We start from the raw sequence: 19420 nt of genomic DNA on the forward strand, positions 1-19420 counted from the left end.
GACAGGTATAAGATGGAATCTCAGAGTTGTTTTGATTTGCATTTCTCTGATGGCTAAGGATGTTGAGCATTTCCTTAAGTGTCTTTGAGCCACTTTAGATTCCTCTGTTGAGAAGAACAAGCAATTTTTGAGGAATCAATCTGTGCTTTCAAATTACACCACCAAATCATATAACAGAAACAGTTGGGAATGGCACACAGTCAGACAAACAAACAAATGGTTGAAGACAAAGAACCCAGAAATTAAAAAAAAAAACCTATAGCCACCCAATTTTTCACAAAGGGATGGAAAATAGAATGGAACAAATCAGCCTCTTTAACTAATGGTGCTGGAAAAACTGAATGTGCACATGTAGGAAACAAAACTAGATCCTCTTCTCTCACCATGCACAGAATCAATTAAAAAGACATCAAAGAACTAACCATGAGACCTGGAACTTCGAAACTGTCAGGAAAAGTCTTGAGTAAAAAGCTCACGGTGCTAGACACAAGCTGTGATTTTCCAGAGAAGACCCATAGCTTAGGGTCCAAAACTTAACAAACACGATCATGAAAAGTTGAAAAGTTTCTTCACAGCAAGAAGAACAATGAACAGAATTAAGAAACAGCATCCAGAATGGAAAGATGACTTTGCCAGTTATATGCCAGACGAGAGATTGATATCTAGAGCTATAAAAAAATGCAGAAATTGAACACCAAAAACTGCTTGCATGGGACAGACATGGGCCCTCTGTATATATGTGACAGTTGTATAGCTTGGTCTTCTTGTGGGGTTTCTAACAGTGGAGCAGAGACTGTCCCTGATTCTTTGGCTGGCTTTTGGGATCCTATTCCTCGTAAGTTACCTTGTGCAGCCTTAAGAAAAGGCAAGGTGTTTATTCTTATAACAACTTGATATACCATATTTTGTCCATGTCCATGGGTAGAAAGAGAGGAATAATGGATGGATGGGTCTGGCCACAACCTGAGGTCTAGTTGGGATCTGAAGGCTGTGCCACCACCAGAGCAATGTTGGCCTGGGTGACCTGTTCTGTCATCCCAGGCCTGGGGTCTGACAAGCCACTAGGGATCACATTGGTTCCCTAGGTCCTTAATACAGCCAGGGTCATGAGATATGAGTGGCACATGCTACTATTTGGTGCCACAATGGCCTCTAGGCCAGGACTGCAGTTGGAGCCATGTCTGGGTTTGTGGCCCTGCTGCAGTCAGGGTTGATGTCCGTGGCTCCTGATGCCATGGAGGGCCATGCTGATTCTAGGACTTTGGGCCTCCACCTGGGTTGGTAACCTGGGGTACACTGCTACTAGGGCCATGTGGATCTGGGGTGACCTTCGCTGCCACCTGGGATCATGGTGACATTTGTACCAGGGCTGCTGCTGAGGACTCTGTCTGGGTCCATGGCCCTATAGAGGCCAGGGTCTGGGTGGGCGTATGTGTCTCTTGTTGCCCCTGAGGACTGTGTGGATGCCCAGGGTCAGGTCAGTCACCTGAGTCCATGTTGGTGTCCAAGGGTCATGATTCAGGGCTCAGTGCTGAAGTCCAAATCACATATTGCCATCAAAGGCCACAAGAAGCTCAGGGTTGGGGCCACAACCTGAGACCTTGGTGGTGTCTGGGGCCACTCCACCACCAGAATTATCCTATCTGAATGTCCAGTGCTTCCACCTGGAAAAGGATGTTGTCCAGACCCAAACAGCTGCTGAGAGTCATGACTGGGCCCATGATCCAGCTGCAGCTGGGGTCTGTGTTGATATCTGTGCCCCATGTCACCTCAGGGAGCCATAGAAACCATGTGTTATGAAATCAGAGATCCATCTTGAGCTAGCCCCACCTTTCACCAGCCCAGGGATAGCTGGTCCTGCCTCTGCTGGACACCTCAGCAAGAGAACTAACCCCGACCCCTGCTCTTGGGAGTGATAGTCCCACCCCTCACCATAGGCAAGAGAGAATCCACCCTGTAGACATGGGCATAGGGGAGCTTGCTCTGTCCCCTTGCCTGAGGTGAGTCTCTCCAGTGGCCCAGAATGAACAGCAGAGCTAACTTCCAGACCCACAGATGGGTCTTGGGTTGGCCCACCCTGGCATCTTCCCCATCTGGGACCTGCTGGAGCTCAGGTGAGGAGACTGGTCAGGTGGAGCAGTGCAAGCAGGAACTCCTTGACTCGGGGTGGTATCAAGGTATCTCTGAGGAGTTCCAGTGAGGATCCAGTGATGATGATGTGTCAGAAACCAGGGACCCTGAACCACACATGTGACTCATTACAGTGAGCACTTACTAGTGCAGCTGATTGGACAGGGGTGTGTACTGTATAGGCTACACTCAGTGCCGTCAGGACAAATGAAAGTGTTTCAGAGGCAGGGGAGAAGGAGAAACGACGAGGGTCTGTTTGTTTTGTTGGTTCATTGGGTTTTTTTTTTTTTTGGTTTATTTTGTTCTTATTTTTGCTTGTTTGTTTGATTGTATTGTTTGTTTTGGTTTAATTTTTTATTTTCTTTTGGGGTGGTGCTGCTGGGGTTGGGGGATAATATGGGGGGGACTGGGAGGTGAGTGGAATTGTGATGTGAAGTTCCCAAAGAATCAATAAAGAAAATGTGTTTTAGAAAAAGAAAGTAAGTAAATTGGTGCCAAATAAAAGTTCTATTTTTCACAAAAAAAAGAAAGGAAGAAGGGGAGAAAACTACAGACACATTGGCGGTCATGTGGAAAAAATAAAAGTCCTTGTACACAGCTGTTTGGAAGGTAGACCACAAGAGCCCGTGAGGAAATCAGTGTCTAAACTTAGAACTACCATGCGACCTAGCTATTTCAGAAATGTACCTAAATGACGTCACATTATTCCACGGAGAAAATTAGACGTCTGTGTTTATTGCTGTGAGCGTTAGTCTAGGTATCCATCAGGCTGACAAGTGAATAAAGAAAATGTAGAACATAAACACATTGAAATGTGATTTCATCCCAAAACGTAATTGAAACCATGACAACTACAGGAAAATGAATGTAACCAGAAGTCATGATGTTAAGTGAAGCAAGCCAGACTCGGACAAACTGTGTTGCATCTCATAAGTGGGATACAGGCGTGTGTGTGCATATGTGTGTGTGCATGCGTGTGTGGGTGGGTGTGCGTGTGTACACAGGGTAAGAAGGGTGCGGGGAGAGAGGAGAATAAGAACGTAAGGGAGGCCAGACTGAAGGAGAACGAGGGTGATAGAATACGTGTAACCTGAAAGCATTCATTTGTTGGGAAGAAGTTAAGCAGCAATGACGGACACAAATAATCATAAAGTGGTGTACATATGTATCAAAATGCTGTAACAAACAGTGTCACTTTGTATGCTAACTTTAAAAACTTAAAATGAGGCAAAATATGAGATTTTCAACATTACTTTATATTACTTTTGTATAAAATAAATTTACACATGTATATTTTTTCATTGATTTCAACCCAAAAACAATTACACAGAAATAAATTATATACGTTAGCAGAGAGTTATGTGATATTTTATAGATATAGTTTTGAATTTTACTAATTATTATTACTCTGTTGGGGGGCACACCATAGTGCACCTGTGGAGGGTAGAAGGAGTCTGTCCTCTTCTTTTGTCTTTATGTGGATTCCGGAGGTTGAACTCAGGACCTCAGGCTTGTGTTGCTGCGTAGTAGGCACCTTTGTCTGCTGTTCCCTCCTGCCCGCCCTCACCTTATGATAGATCACAATCCATTCAGTTCATCTAATCCAACTGAGTATCTTCAAGTTCAGATACGTGAGTGACACCAAGAGATGGGACAGCAATGGAGGAGAGTCTCGACTTTCCCAGTTGAAGGTCTTGCTCTTGTGGAGGTCATGACCCTTTTAATAGCAGACTGAAGGAGAACAGAATTAGCACATAGAAATGGAACCGAGAAAAACAATTTTAAAATCATAATAAAAGCAAATAGTGTGAAAAGCTGAACAGGGGCCTGTAAGAAGAAGTAGGAAGAGAGACCACTGGGAGAAACCAAAACCACTTGGCTTCCTTTCCTTTTCTTTCTTTCTATTTTTTTTAAGGCAACCATTTTACTGTGTTATCCAGGACGTCAACTCCCATTGCCCTGCATTAGCCTCACAAGTGTTGGGAGTGTAAGCTTGAGTCACCGCTCGCAACACTGGGTTTGTTTTGCTTGGCTTTGTACAGTACTGGGAATGAAACCCAGGGCCATGTTCATGCGGGCAAGTGCCCTACAACAGAGCTTATCTTTAGCTCTTTATTTCAGTATTATTATTATCTTGACGTAGCTTTCCAAGGCTGGCCTAGGCAGTCCTTAAAGCTATGGTCCACTTTCTTTAACCTTCCCAGCAGCTGAGATTGCACAGGGCTGAGCCACTATGCCCAGCTTGCAAATTTTTTTTTTTTTGGTGGTGGAGATTTTTTTGTTGTTTCGTTGTTTGGTTTCTGAGACAGGGTTTCTCTGTGTAGTTCTGATTGCCTTGGCATGTTCTGTAGTCTACTCTGGCCCCAGACGCAGAGATCCACCTGCCTCTACCCTCTGACTGCTAGGACTGAAAATGTTTTGCACCACAACACCCAGCTCCAGTTTATATTTTTAACTATGAAGAGAGCAGAAGCTCTTTCATTTTTTTAAAAACACAATTATAATTTGATTTTTTAGATATATTTTATGTTTATTTACGTGTATGTTTGGAAGATGCCCAAGAAACCCAGGAAGAAGGCATCAGATCTCCTGGGATTAGTTTCAGGTTGTTGTGAGTCACCCGATGTGGGTGCTGGGAACTGAATTCATATCTTCTGGAAGAACAGAATGCAATCTTAACCACTGAGCCATCTTTTCAGCCCAGGAAATCTATAAGCCTGTTAAGCCTGTTAGCCCAGATATTTACAACCCTCAATGGAAAACCTTTTGGAAAAGTGAAGAGATAACTTGGTAATTAAAAGTAGTAGATGCCTCCAGGGGCATCTCTACTCACATGGGCATACACACATATATACACAGATATACAGATAACATACACACAGAGACATGCATGCACACATATGCATACACATGGAAATACACCACGTATAAACATAAATAAGTACATATACACAGACATACAGTTAAATACACATGTACATGCGCACAGACGCAAACATACACACATGCATACAAGCACATACATACACACAGACATACCAGCACACACACATGCATATATACACAGACATACATATATACACATACAAACATACACACACAGAGAGATACACACACAATTCAAAGTAATGGGGTGAAGTTTTAAAATATTAAAGCCTTGTTTTATTTTCTTTCTAAAGATAATTCAAATGAACTTTTAAATTAGCCTGTGTGGTATTTTGTGAGGAAGTAAAGATTAGGACTAGAGAAGAAATATTCCCGTGACTGCGTGTCACCATTACTATGATCGCAGGCAAATCAAAGCTCTTCAAATCCTAACTGGGTCCTTCTTTTCTGTTGATGACATCATACGTTTTCAAACTAGCAGTTTTAAAAAAAAATACTATGACAAGAGAAACTGAAAATATAAAATGGTTTAAAATGTTGACTACTTGTGAGTTCATATTTCTGGCCCAATATTTATTTTACTATTAGGGATTGAAATTCTTGTGGGTGATAATGAGTGGTTTTAATTAATAATCTTTAATAATCCTGTAGAAATGTAATGGGCTCCAACTGCTCAGAGAGAGGGAAACATTCTGATAATCAAAACGCAAGTAAGGAAAAGCAAGTGGGGTGTACTCTGCATACCAATAAGCTCAATAGCGATCCCTAGAAATACTTCAGATAGAATATTAAGCAATATTTTATAATAAATTCAGAAGAGTAACTGTGATTACTAGAAAGTAACACAAATTTGCCAAGAGCAAGAACATTATATTATGCTTATTTTTCAGTTGGATAGGGTAACCAGCTTGCTGTGACAGAGTCGTAGAGTAGATAAAATGTCTTGATTTCAGCAAAGCAATGAAAAGTGCTTTTTAATGTGCTTAAGGAATAGAAAGAGAAATTTCGACAGGATGACAGGACCCTTCATAGACCGTGTCCCTGGGAAAAGCTCCCCAGAGACAAACAGCATTGAAAGTAAAATCCCGAAGACGTCGGGCCCTTGAAGGTACTGAGAAAATGGAGTTGGCAGGTCTTGCTAAGGATAAATGAACTGAGATTAACATAATAATATAGAGAGTAATAAATATGAAGACTTTTGAATGCAAGTGAGCAAACCCTGTTCATTTGAATTTGCTTTAAATTTGAGCCCGTGTACTTGATTCTCAACAAAGAATGGAACTCCAAGCTGTACTAACAATCTCATTTCAAAGAGGGATGATAGATGAAAACATAGCTTCATCACTTGCATCTTTAGTCATTTGGTTGAGCTTGCCCTGAATCATACAGAAAAGAGATGAAGCTATTGAGTGAGTGTATGTATGTGTGTGAGTGTGCGTGTGTATAAATGGATAAAAACAATAATAGGTCTATCTTCCTGCTGAAACCGAAAGCCTATGAGAGCACCAACGATGTCTGAGTTTAGAGTACGACGTCTCCGAGCATCACAGACAGGAACAATGCAGAGGATGTCAAATGATGATAGGAAAGTACATAGAGGCTGGAAAGGAAGGGCAGCCATGGGCATGTGCATCCTTGGTAGTAACTGAATGGACCATTATTAGTGAGAATTTCAGTTTCATATCTGAGCATCCTTGCAGCTAAAGCCATGATGCAAGCCTATTCAAAGATACCTGGATTTGCCAATTTTTTTTCCAGAAGCAGGATAGATAGATATCTTTTGCAATAAAATACTGGCAAGGATGTCTTATGGGATGCTTCCAGAAAACAATACAATGTGAAATACTGGGAAACTCTCAAAATGTTGGTTAAGTGGTCATTATTCTTTTTCAAGGAAGAAGCAGAAAATCAAAGATAGTTTACAAAAAGTAATTACATTAAGGACCAGTATGGGTGTACTCTAAGGACACAGGTCAGTAGGGTTCAGATTCACTCCAGGTTCCGTGTTGTGGCAGCAAAAAGACAGGAACTAAAGTGTGTTTAAGATAATCCTTTTGAAATCAGAGTTTTGCTATTATCTGGGCAGTGGAAAATGTGAACTTGAGTTTCCTGGCAAAAGCAAACAGTGGCACTTTTTCATATTGGTAACTAAATGCCAGATCTTTTGCTTACATTGGAGAGTCACACGTTGTCAGAGTCTCACATCAAGGGACGCAGGAACAGAGTGGGTGTATTCAGGGCACGGTGGTGAGGGAAGAGCAAGCTCTGGACATGGGCTCCTATGCAAATCAGACAACCAGTAGCCTTGGTGTATCAAGTCAGAAGACTGCTGGAGAAGCCAGGGTAACATCGTATTTAAGTATATGATGAACTCTCTGGGGGAGGTAAGGATGCACGTATTCTGTAGTTGTGAGCCTGAAGGACCAATGGCAAAGGTTCTCGATGGAGTTGACTCCAGGGAGGAACCCGTTTTTCAGACGTAGGAGTTGTATGTAACAGACCTGAGAGCGCATAAAGTAAGTTCAGGATACAAGAAGGATTCAAAGAGAAACAGATCAAATGTCTTTCACTGATGTTTTAAGATAACTCCAGTAGAAAGCGAGAGAGAAGCTTCTGGTCATGCGGTTCACTGGATCATTGAAGCCAGCTTCAGTCTGAGCATGCCCAAGACTGTTCACACACAGTCTAGCCTTTGCTCTGGTGAAAGGTCTTGGATTCCTTGTGGATCCTTAGACCAAGTTCTCAATCATTTACATTCACCAGAGCCTTGCTCAGAAGCACAGTAAAGAAGCAAAATCCCTATTCCCCAAATCCTCTGATTGCTTTCTAATGCCACATGTAATGTGTAACATCTCATGTTGGAACTTCACAGGTATTATAATGATCATTATATTAGGGTATTAATACATAGGCATCAATGAACTCACTATGAAGAACACCAAAGTGTCCTGTTAAGATTTTGCTGTTTTGCCGTGAAAGGTGGGATGTTCTGTGATGAGACTTCAGGGGGAAACTCTATCTCTCATGGAAAAATTATATACCAAGGGCATTTCATAAAGCACTAAGTTTATAAAGGGAGATAAACTTAGGATAAAAGTCAACAGTAAGCTTCAGCCTCACCTATCTGGTCATGAGGCTTTGATTTATTAGACAACTCAGCCTCCAGGCACATGCATGTTGACCAGTGGGTTGAATAAAGTCAGTAATACCAGCAAGAATGCTTCAGTTATCATAATCTGTGATGCACATATAAACATCTTCTATATAATATACTAAAGTGCCTAACTCATCATAGAAATACTTGAAATTACATGAAACATCATAAGTGTGGCTAATTTATTTTATAAATGATTCCTCCAAATATTTCTCAGCAAAGCTGAGAGTCCACCAAAATATTTATGGAAGAGTACCTTCTGGGTAGGTTAGCAAAGCCTGTTTGTACCTGCTGAAGCTACATGAAATGCCAACGTGAGATATAAGCTCTGTGTCTTGTTTGTGTATTGAATCATTCTTCGTTGTTTATGAATGACTAGGGGTCTGTGCGTGTATGCGTGTGTGTGCGTGCTTGCGTGTGTGTGTGTGTTTATGTGAATGACAATAATGTAACCTGCTGAGGTTCCTCTGGAAAAGTGTCAGCTGAGCTTTTCTGAGTGCTTTATTTGCATGTCATTTTAATTCTAGCTAAGTGCACCTGTTCTGAAAGTACAGGCTTTGGAATCAGGACATCATTTGTTCAAACAAGAACCTGTGTTTCTTAGCTCAACCTTCTTGCTAAATTAAATCTCAGAAACGGATTCTTAATTAACTAAAAGAAAAAAGTTGATGGCACTTTTCTTAGCTAAACAGAGAAGCCTTGAAACTGATAATATTTACTTTCTCATAAATGCTCTTCTCATCTTAAATAATCAGTGCTTTCCAAAAGGAAGAATGGCATAAAAAATTTGGATAAGCATAAATTTTATCTGAAAAATACAGAAATGCTTCAGGTAAAATAAAAGCCAAAAGCTGTTATGAAATAATTTTGGAGGAATATGTTCGTCCCATGGTAGTTTTAAGCTGATCATTGAAGTTACCTTGGCAAGTTGTTGATGACTACTGAATAAGGCCATCTTCCAGTTCATGGTCCTGTCTTCCTAACGCTTCATCATAAAAATTTTAATCCTCTGTATGGGTATATCTTAGATAATATCAGTAGACTAATGAAGGCTATAAGCCCTTTATCAGAATGTTCTTAAATGCATAAAATACACATAATTACAAAAGATAAAATTATGTTGAAATGTGAGGACTGAAGTATCAAACATGCTTATGATATGACAAGGTATATCCTTTATTATTAACGCATTAAAATGGTCCTTATCCAGGGTCTAATAAATGCCATAATTGTGAAATAATTATTAGAAATCACTATTCAAGATGAAACAATTATGGTTTTTATCTCTGATATAAAATATGATTTGAAGATATCTGTATTTTTTAAGTAACAAAGTCATGAAGAGAACTGCTGATTTCATCATAGTGAAAAGTAAAGTCAGCCTCCATGGTCAAACTACACTAAGTCCTATGCATAAATTCCTTGGAAACCTGTGGACCTAAACAAAGACAGTGACCTACCTTTTTTTCAACTTGCTTTTATTCAATTTGCAACAAGATGAAGTGGAGCAAAAATATTTGTTCTCTGTTTTATGAAACAAAAATTAATGGAGTTGTAGCACAGACTGGGTCTAAGTACAGGATTGAGTCTGGAGCAGGGCAAGGTCAAGGTAAACTTTACCAGAAACTCAAAAGACACCAGGACTGCCTTTAACATTCAGTAGCTACTGAACTAAATAGAGACTCTCCCCAGGAATCCTCCTCTCCTAGCTTGCAGCCTTCTCTTGTACCTCCTTCTGGGATGTGTTTCTCTAGTAAATGTACCATGCTGAACCCTCCGCCATCCCCTGAAGATCACCTCAAGCATAAAGTGCGTGTCCTCTACTGCCTTTCATTACCATCTGCGTGCACACCTTGTCCACTTCCCTGTGTGTACAAATTCCTATAGGTAGACACTCCTCAGTTGATCAGCAAACACGGCAGGCTTGATGTGTTTCCAAATAATCAAAATATTCAATATTTATTTTCTGCTGAACTGAAATAGCAGATTTATGGGATTGCCCCTACTGACTCTTTTCCAATACCAGATGACCGAGCCTGCAGGTGTTCACTGTCTCCCCATTACTGATGAATTAGTGACATCTAAGCACATGCTTGCATCTCACCTTGCTTCACACAGTCCCGTGCACTAGGGTATTCCTTCTCCCCAGCCATTCTGCTCACTAGCTCCATCTATACCTTCAGGACTGTTTGGTCAGTATCTTCTCCACAAAGTCTCCTTTAGCCCCAGGTTCAGCCCCACGGACATGCAACCTCTGTGTTCTCATGAAGACCCACAATTAAAATAGTGTCCAACTGTGTTCCATGCTTGCTTACCTTCATCGTGAAATTTGAAATAATTGTAAACAACTAGCCCCTCATCTTCATTTTGCAAAGGAAGTCACAAATTGAGCAATCCGTGCTGCCTAAACCTTCTTCTCCGTTGTGATGCTATGTACCTATATTTTCCTATCACTGCAGTTAGTACTCATAGATTCAATCATGTTTACTTCTGTTTACTGTTTTGGGCACCTCAATAAACCTACATGGGGAAAAAATGTTTGAAAGAATTGACCTTGTTTATTGTGATATCCCCATGACTCTACCTATCACTACATACTCAATATTTGCTGGTTGGATAAATAACTAAAAGTAGTAAAGGCAAAAAGAAGGAGTAAACCAATGAATGCACTTGACCATCCCTAGCCTTGGGCAGCTACAGCAATGGAGGTATTTTGTTTGTAGCCTTAAACTAGATATCTCCAATGATGACAGAACGCTGGCACAGAATATTAGAAAAGAAGGTAGTTGCATTAGTCAGCTTTCTTAGTACTGTGGCAGAATGCCTGACACAAAGGACTTTAAGGAAGACCTTTGCCTGTCCCACAGTTTTAAGGTTTTCATTCCACCACAATAAGGAAAATTTTCAATCACAAGTCAGGAAACATTCTCTAAGGAGGCAGGTAGCAAATATTTCATTCTTGCATGTATTGAGTCTTTTTCTGTCCTGCCAGCCAGTTCCCAAATAATGACATGGAGACTTCTTACTAATTGTGAAAGCTCGGCCTATAGCTTAGGATTTGTTCCTAACTAGCTCTTATAACTTTCATCCATTTATATCAATCTACATTCTATCACATGATGTTACCTTTCTCCCATCTTGCACCTTCTGTTACCTTTCCATGACTTCTATCTTCTCCCACATGCCTAGATTCCTCCTCCTTCTTTCTCTCCCTGGAAATTCTGCCTATACTCCCTGTCCAGCTACTGGCTGTTCAGCTTTTTATTACAGCAATACATCTTCACACAAATATCCCACAACACTTGCAGTCCATTCTGACTGTTATAACTACTTTGTTTCACACTTTTAATATGATAGCTGACATACACAACATGCCAGTGACAATAAAACTTTATTTATAAAAATAATCATTAGTGGTATATCTACAATGCAACCCCTGTATCCAAGACTCTAGGACCATTGTGGAAGAAAGAGCAGAACTGAAGCTTCTCATGAAATTAGTACACTTTCAAAAGAACGTTATTATCTTTGAACATAAAGCTTTTACACAGAAAAGCAACACTGCTTTCACTTCTAACAATGCTTTGATGTGTCCCAAACAAGTGCTTCTCTTTTCAGAGAAACACATGTGCGTTTCTCACTAACACTTCTCATGAAATGTGTACACTTTCAAAAGAAGGACTGTATAAACCAGAGTACCAGCACACCTGCTGCTGGGTAGTGTCTGAATAGTGTTGAATGGTGACAGGCAAGCTGTACCCATTAGATCTCAACAACATGGTTGCCTAAACAAGACCTGAAAAATGCCAATGACAGTCAATATGCCAGTGTTTCACGAGCCAACTGCCACATAAAAAAACTATAGGCAGTCAGTGGCTGCTGATGGAGAGGAAATCCATTTTCTCTGGGGCCTAACTCCCCGATAGGTTATCCAGCCTCTAATACATATGCATATGAGCAACAATGAATGGGTTCGGTGGGTTTTATGTATTTACACATATACATGATATATGTCATATACATTTACAGAACAAAAGATCATAGATTTGAGAGGAATTGGGACCAACACAGGAAGTGTTAAAGGGGGAAAGTGAGGTTGGAAATGATGTAAATACACATAGATGAGATTTTCAACAATTTAATAAGCATTAGAAAGCAGACTTGTTCCTCGGTCCATAATTACCCAATCCCTGATAATTATCAGGGCACTGTGAGTCTAGGATGGTAAAGGGACTTGTAAGTCTTTTGGGTACAAGCTATGAGGACATAGAGTTTAATTCCTCTGAAATCGGGAAGACCTTATTATATGAATTTTCTGGACACAAGTAATGGTGAGACCTAGTCTACAGCACTTCACTCGGGTTCTGATTTATTTTGATAGCCTGCCTTTCAACTTCAACTTTGAACAGACTTGCCTTTTATTTGAGATTTTCTGTGGGGGCCCGGCCCCAATCCATAGCCCTGCCTTGATCCCAGAAGTTTCATATTCATGGAAACATCATTGAAGTAACTGATAGAAAGTACTTGCTCATTACTTCTGATCCCTGCCATTAAAATGTGAGTAGCCAGAGCTTCAAGTTCTTTTTTCTAGTTATTTGGCTGCAAAGAGCAGCAATGTACGCAGGTGGCAGAGAAAAATTACCTTCTCCCTCCTGCTCTTCCTATCAATATAAAGAAATTACAAATTAGAGTCCATAAGCACTATCAGACTCCGGCAATGTGTGCTCAGCTTAGCAATAATAGTGAACAATGCCTCATAATTTACAGACTTGACAAGTACAAAAGTTCTGCTTTTTAGAGTGACTACAATAGACATCCCCAGAACAAAGAGCAAGACCCACTCTTCAATCTTGCTTGGGGTTCCTTTTAGGAGAGTGTAGTAATATGGAGCGGCGGCAGGGCTGCGTCCCCAACACCCCAGCCGCCTGCTCGGCTAGCTTATGCCCGAAATAATAACACAGACATTGTATTCTTTTAATCACTGCTTGGCCCTTAGCTCTAGCCCTTACTGGCTAATTCTGATATCCTGATCAACCCATCTCTAATAATCTGTGAGCACCGGTCTTAGTGAGCACCGGTCTTACCGGGAAGATTCTAGGTCGGAGCTTCATCGCGTGTGTCTGCCAGGGAGCGGGGCATGGGGTCTCTGCTGAGGCGTCTGCTCCCGAGAGGAGAGCTGTCGAGTCTGACCTCACTTCCTTTTCCTCCCGGCATTCTGTTCTGTTTACTCCACCTACCTACGTCCTAACCAATAAAATGGGCTGAGGCAGTTCCTTTATTAGCCAATGACCTTCCTCCATCAGGAGAGGAGTTGTGTGGGAAATTTACAGATTCCTGAACATTACCACTTAAATACAGCATCACACAACACACACACACAGCACAGTGCATACAATCTTGTCTTTGTTGATAAAGTTACAAAAAAAAACCCTATTATAGTAAATAATTGTACTGCACTCTGGTATTTAAAATGCTCAGTAATTATTTAGCTCATTGTTCAAGTGGATCTGGTTCTTTATTTGTTTTGTGATGATTCTGCTTGATTCTCATCAAACTTCTCTTTTCTGTTATTTTGCAGTTTTCTCCTTGTATTTGGTTGCTTGATATTGTCAGTGTTTTCTACCATCCCTGAACACACAAAATTGGCTTCAAGTTGCCTCTTAATTCTGGTAAGTGAATCATATATCTTTATAAATGTATATGTATACATGAGAATATGCATAGAGTTTCTGTGATGTAACAACTGTGTATAATATTTATGCTATGCACTTTATCCTATATGTTATCCAGAACGATTGTCACTGCAAAACATAAAACTATAAAAAAAATCATTGAATGCAACCATTAGTCAAATAAGGGAAACCCTTGCAGAAATATTCAGGATTCTAATAGACAACAATACCATATCCTGCAGGTACATCTTGAGAGGAAGGCTGCCTTTAAAGGCAGCTTTGATTATGTTTGCCTCTGCTAATAAACAATTATAAAATAATCAGCATGCATGTGATTCCTCATTATCGCTGAAGGCCATGCAGGGTAGAAAGCATTTTCCAATAACTGAATTTAGCAGTAGCTAAGTATAATTAGCTAAAAAACTGTGTGCATGTAACTCCTCGTAGGAAAACAGAAGTCTCTTTGTGCTTTTTTCAGCTAACAGACTGTATTATGAGCTCGCTGCTAATGTAGTTACCTGGTGAGAAACTGCAGATTTCTCTATTTCTATTATGCTGCCCATCCTCAACCACACAGAATTATCCAATTCTCTTTAAAATGGAAAAAGACCCCAAGATATTTTAGTCTGAGTTATTCTGAGCCTTTTAAACTCTTGTAGTTTCGATTACAATGAACCCATAGCACTTCATGCTCCAATCACATCTGATTGAAAGTTTGGTTCATTTACATCCATTTCAACCGGGCTCACATAGTTCAAAATTATTAGACTTGACATCCTCAGAATGAGCTGGAACGACTCAATTCTGAAAAGCACAGCGCAACAGAGAAAAGAGGGGAGATGGGTAAACTAGAAGAGATTGGCTGTGTGTAAGGTTCATTTCATATGCAAAAATTCTGTGTCATTGAGGTGGGAGAGAAAAGACTTCAACCCTTGTCATATGAGAGGAGGCAGATACTCACATGGCTAACTTGTGCTTGATGTTGCTAAGACAGCACCAAGTCCTAACGTCTTGTATTAGGGAGCATTCACTTTTGAATCAAGAACAATGTTCAGTGGTATAGTGCTAATGTTATGACTTCAATTTTCAAACCCAAGGGAGAGAACAGAAACAAAAAAGCACTTTGGGGGGTTTGTTCCATTGCACAGTTTCCATTTGGGGAGCAAGTCGGCTTTCGGCTTGATCCACCCTTCTGCTTATTACAAATGAAACCTGAGGTCTAAGGTTCAGATGATTTTAGGTCCATACAGAACCAAGAATCGTAGATTGAAAATGTAAACCTGACCTTCTGATGTTGGAACAAAATTTAAAAAAAAAAACCTTTATCGAATGATTACATGTCTAGAATTATCAGCCTTCAGGAATCCTATAAAAATGTTTAATTTATAACCAAGTCAAAAATCCAAACCTAATGGCTCATGTTCTCAATGTCCCTGAACATAGGGGTCATTCATTAGTCTGTTTCTAAATAGCAAAAAGAAGCCCATGTGACCCATGTGATTTCAGCATGATCAAATCCCAAGATGACTCAAACCTTGACTTTTTAATGACGCTGTCTCATGAACAACTGATATTTAGCCACCAGGACATATTTTAATAAATAGAGATGTTGGTGTTTTAATCATTTTTATGAGGCTGAAGGCTGAACCTGGAGCATCATTTATGCTAGGCAGGTGCTCTACTGGTAGCTAGCCACCCAGCCCTAGCCTTGTCAGTCTTAATGCCTTCAGATTTGCCAAAGCAAAGCAAAGTGCTTCTTCAGGTGAGCCTTCGTTTTGAGCAGTGACCTCGTGCTGAAGACAGATGTTTCAAAGGGTACTGCTATGTGGTGTTCAGTGGGGAAAGGATTTATTAATTTTCCTATTTAGGGGCTGTAGCATTATATTTTCAGGGTGTCAGTTGTAAAACTAAAGTGTGTTCTAAATACAGACCATCCTAGAAATAAGTAGAGTATTGCAAAGCTAAGAGTCAGTGCTGTCTCCAAAAACCTTCATTTTATTTTCAAGGGGCAATTAAAATAAAACAATTGTGTTTTTATTTTTATTGGAAATTGATAAATTGAAAATTTGTGCATATTTTCATATTTTTCACAATGAATTAATACAGACATTCAATTATAGAATATTAGAAAACCTGAGAACCCTTAATGATTTAGAAATCCTCTTGCTATTTTATAAAATGTAGTTTTGAGATGGCTAATCAGATTTCAAAGACTGTCTGCCCTATGAACATTTAATCAAACAGAATTCAAACATGTAATCAAACAGTTCTGTCTGACTGGGGTTTTGTTGATTTCTTGGTTGGTTAGCTGACTGACTGGGTGGCTAGCTAGCTGGCTGGCTGGCTGTTTGGCTGGTTGGTTGGCTAGCTGGCTAGCTGGCTAGCTGAATGGTTGGTTGACTGGCTGGCTGGCAGACTGGCTGGTTGATTGGCTGGCTGACGTTAGCTGCTAACAAAGAGAATACCTAAAACTTTTTTATTCAGATACTAATAAGAATATCTACTGAAATATAGACAAAATTCTATAATAAATTACCCATTTTATCAGACAGGGTCTAGCTATATACCTTGAACTGGCTTAAGCAATTCTCCTGCTTCAGTCTCCTAGTAGCTTGTATTATAGATCAATGCCACCATGTTCAAATAATGTGATTTTTAATCCTTTGGTGTACGTAGTTGGTGTACAAACATAATACTAAAGGAATATTTATAATTACATATAAATAATGAATCAGTTTATATGTTTTGTCATAACTCTATTTCTTTTAGATTTTCTTGAAATTTGGTAAGGGATTTTCTATAACTCTTGTGAAAATAATAGCACACACTGCTGGCAAACTTGGCCATAAACAGACCTATTAGAGGAGTCTTGTATACTCTATTTCCCCTTTCTGGTTCGACTGAGATCACAGTATAAAGTGTATAGATCATTACATGGATATTGACTTGCTCACTGTCTAGAGCCCCATGAAGAGTCTAGCTTTTCATCCCATGACCCAAAGAGAACACTCCAATACGTCATCCACAATTGCACTTCCAGGATTAGCCATACAATTTGAGCATGTTCGTATGGAAACCACAAAAAGGTAGCTATAGAATGTAGGAAATGCAAAGGGAGTTTGAAATACTTCACTGCCAAATAAAAGTTATTGAAACACTAGTGGAGAAAATCATGTGGGAAACGAGGAACCAAGAAAATGCAGTGTATGTAAGACGAAGAATTATGTAGAAAAAGCAGATGTTTGCTAATCACTAGTTTTTTTTTTAACTACAAATGGGTCAGTATTACTAGGAAAAATACAGTTTTGCAGAAAAGAGTTTTACACATGTACTGGCTGCAAGACACTCCTTTAGATCAAAGACACAAATATTTCAATAATAAAAGGATCAGAAAGGATACAGATGCAAATAGTAACTGAAAGAGAAGAGAAGTAGATACACTAGATGGAATAGATGAAATATATTTCAAAGCAAAATAGGGTTATATAAAAATGGAAAAATTTTGAAAAAAGGACATTATATAAAGGTTCAAAGTTTCATTATAAAAATACAAATTTTCATCATATAAAGGCCTGGATACAGCAAAGAAAGAAAGTGTAAATTTAAAACCATGTATGTAATACTGACTACAAAATACATCAAGTAAAGCTGGTAACAATGGAGAAGAACACTGGGAAGAAGAAAGAGAAGGAAACCTGACACACTGCAACAATAAGACAATTAGATCCGACAGGCATACACAAAACACTCTATCCGAGAGCAGAAACTTGTTCTCAGGTGCATATGCGACATTTTTCATGACAGACACATGTTAGCTCACAAATTAGGTTTCAGTAGATTTTAAAAGATGGATATTACAGAAAAAGAGAGTCTTCTCTTTCCATGACGGAATGAATTTTAAATCCAGTACAGGAAACAACAATGAAATCTTCACAAATCTTGTGAAAAAGAAGCAATATACTCAAACAACAAGTGGAGTAAAGAAGAAATCATAGAGATGAATGAAATGAAACACAACTTATCAAAGCTCGTAGGACACAGTGAAAGCAGGGTTTAAAAGCAGCCTTAAAAGGAACATATGTAGGTGTAGTAGGAGGTAGAGTCCTTTGGGTACATGCTCAAGACTGGTATAGCTGGATCTTGAGACAGAGCTAGTCCTAGCTTCAAAGGAACCACTACACTGATATCCATAGTGGCTACACAACTTTACACTCCCTCCAACAATGGATGAGTGTTCCCCTTAATCCACATCCTCTGCATGGAGTTGTCATTTGTTTTATTGCTCTTGGCCATAATGACAGGTATAAAACAGAATCTCAAAGTAGTTTTGCATTTCCTCGATGGTTAAGGATGTAGAAGATTTCTTTAAGTGTTTCTCAGCCATTTGTTTTTCATCTTTTCAAAACTCTCCATTTAGGTCTGTATTTTTAATTGAGTTATTTTTGTTCTTGATGTCAATTTTTTTATTTCTGTATATACTTTGGTTCTTAATCCTCCATTGGATGTGTAGTTGGTAAAGCCCATTATGTAACTTTCTGCTTTGTCATGCCTTACAAAAATGAGGTACAATTTATTAATTTTTTAGTGGCTGTTTTCTCTGTATTCTATTCAGAAAGACCTTTCTTGTGACAATGAGTCCAAAACTATTCTCTACTTTCTTCTATCAGAGTCAGTGTATTTACCCTCATGTTGATCTCTTTAGAGTTGAGTAGGGTGGTAAGTATAAATCTATTACCACTCTTCTACATGAAGCCATCCAGTTTGGCCAGTGTCATTTCTTAAATATGCTGTATTGTCCCAGTGTGCATTTCTGGCTTATTTAACAAGCATCAGGTATCTATAGGTGTATGAACTCATATCTGGGTTGTCAGATTCCATTGATCTGTTTTTATGCTAAACCCATGTTGCTTTAGTTTTTTATTACTATTGCTCTGTACTGCAATTTCAGAGCAGGCATGTTGATATCTCAAGCCTTTCTTTCAATTATTCAGGATTGTTTTCACTAGAGTGGAATATTTTTGTTTCCATATGATGATAAAAATTGTCCTTCCAATTTCCTTTGAAAAAATGTGTTGGGATTTTGATGGGGATTTCATTGAATCTATAGATCTGCTTTTGCTAGGATGTCCAGTTTTACTATAAAAAAAAAGCCTACCAATGCATAAGCATTAATATTGAGAGAATTTTTAATAAACTGTATTTGGTGGTTCCCATTATTTTGTTATTATGGTGCTGTTGGTGTTGTATTTGTTTTGTTTTGTTTTTCCTGAAGTGAGGTCTCTGGGTTCTAGTGGAGACATTTTGTCCTGATGTTATAGATTGTACTTTTATGCTGGTGTGTAGGCCCCCAAGTTTGGGATGATTATTTATTGGCTGTTGCTAGCTACTCTTGTCTTTGTTGAGTGGTGTTCCATTTCTCAGTTTCTGTTGCCCTCTCTGGATCTTAGGAACATGTGGTAGCTGTGGTAGTGAGTGCTTTAAAGTCCATGCTGGGTGTAGCTATTGGGGTGATGGGTAGATCAAATTTCTAGGCATTAGAGTCTACAACAAAGAAATGGGGATGGGTTAGAAGTGGGAG

The 19420-nt window shown here is 39.4% G+C and overlaps 1 protein-coding gene across 3 annotated transcripts in view; it reads left to right on the top strand.

Annotated features, from left to right (window-relative positions):
- Kcnq5 (potassium voltage-gated channel subfamily Q member 5) overlaps positions 1-19420 on the top strand; it is a 534457-nt gene that overhangs the window by 342927 nt on the left and 172110 nt on the right. For all 3 annotated transcript variants that reach the window (XM_075980633.1, XM_075980634.1, XM_075980635.1), the window contains exon 2: positions 13749-13839. In XM_075980633.1, the coding sequence (XP_075836748.1) occupies positions 13749-13839 (91 nt within the window). The remainder of the gene's footprint in view (positions 1-13748; positions 13840-19420) is intronic.

Source organism: Microtus pennsylvanicus, chromosome 7 (assembly GCF_037038515.1).
Source record: "Microtus pennsylvanicus isolate mMicPen1 chromosome 7, mMicPen1.hap1, whole genome shotgun sequence".
NCBI lineage: Eukaryota > Metazoa > Chordata > Mammalia > Rodentia > Cricetidae > Microtus > Microtus pennsylvanicus.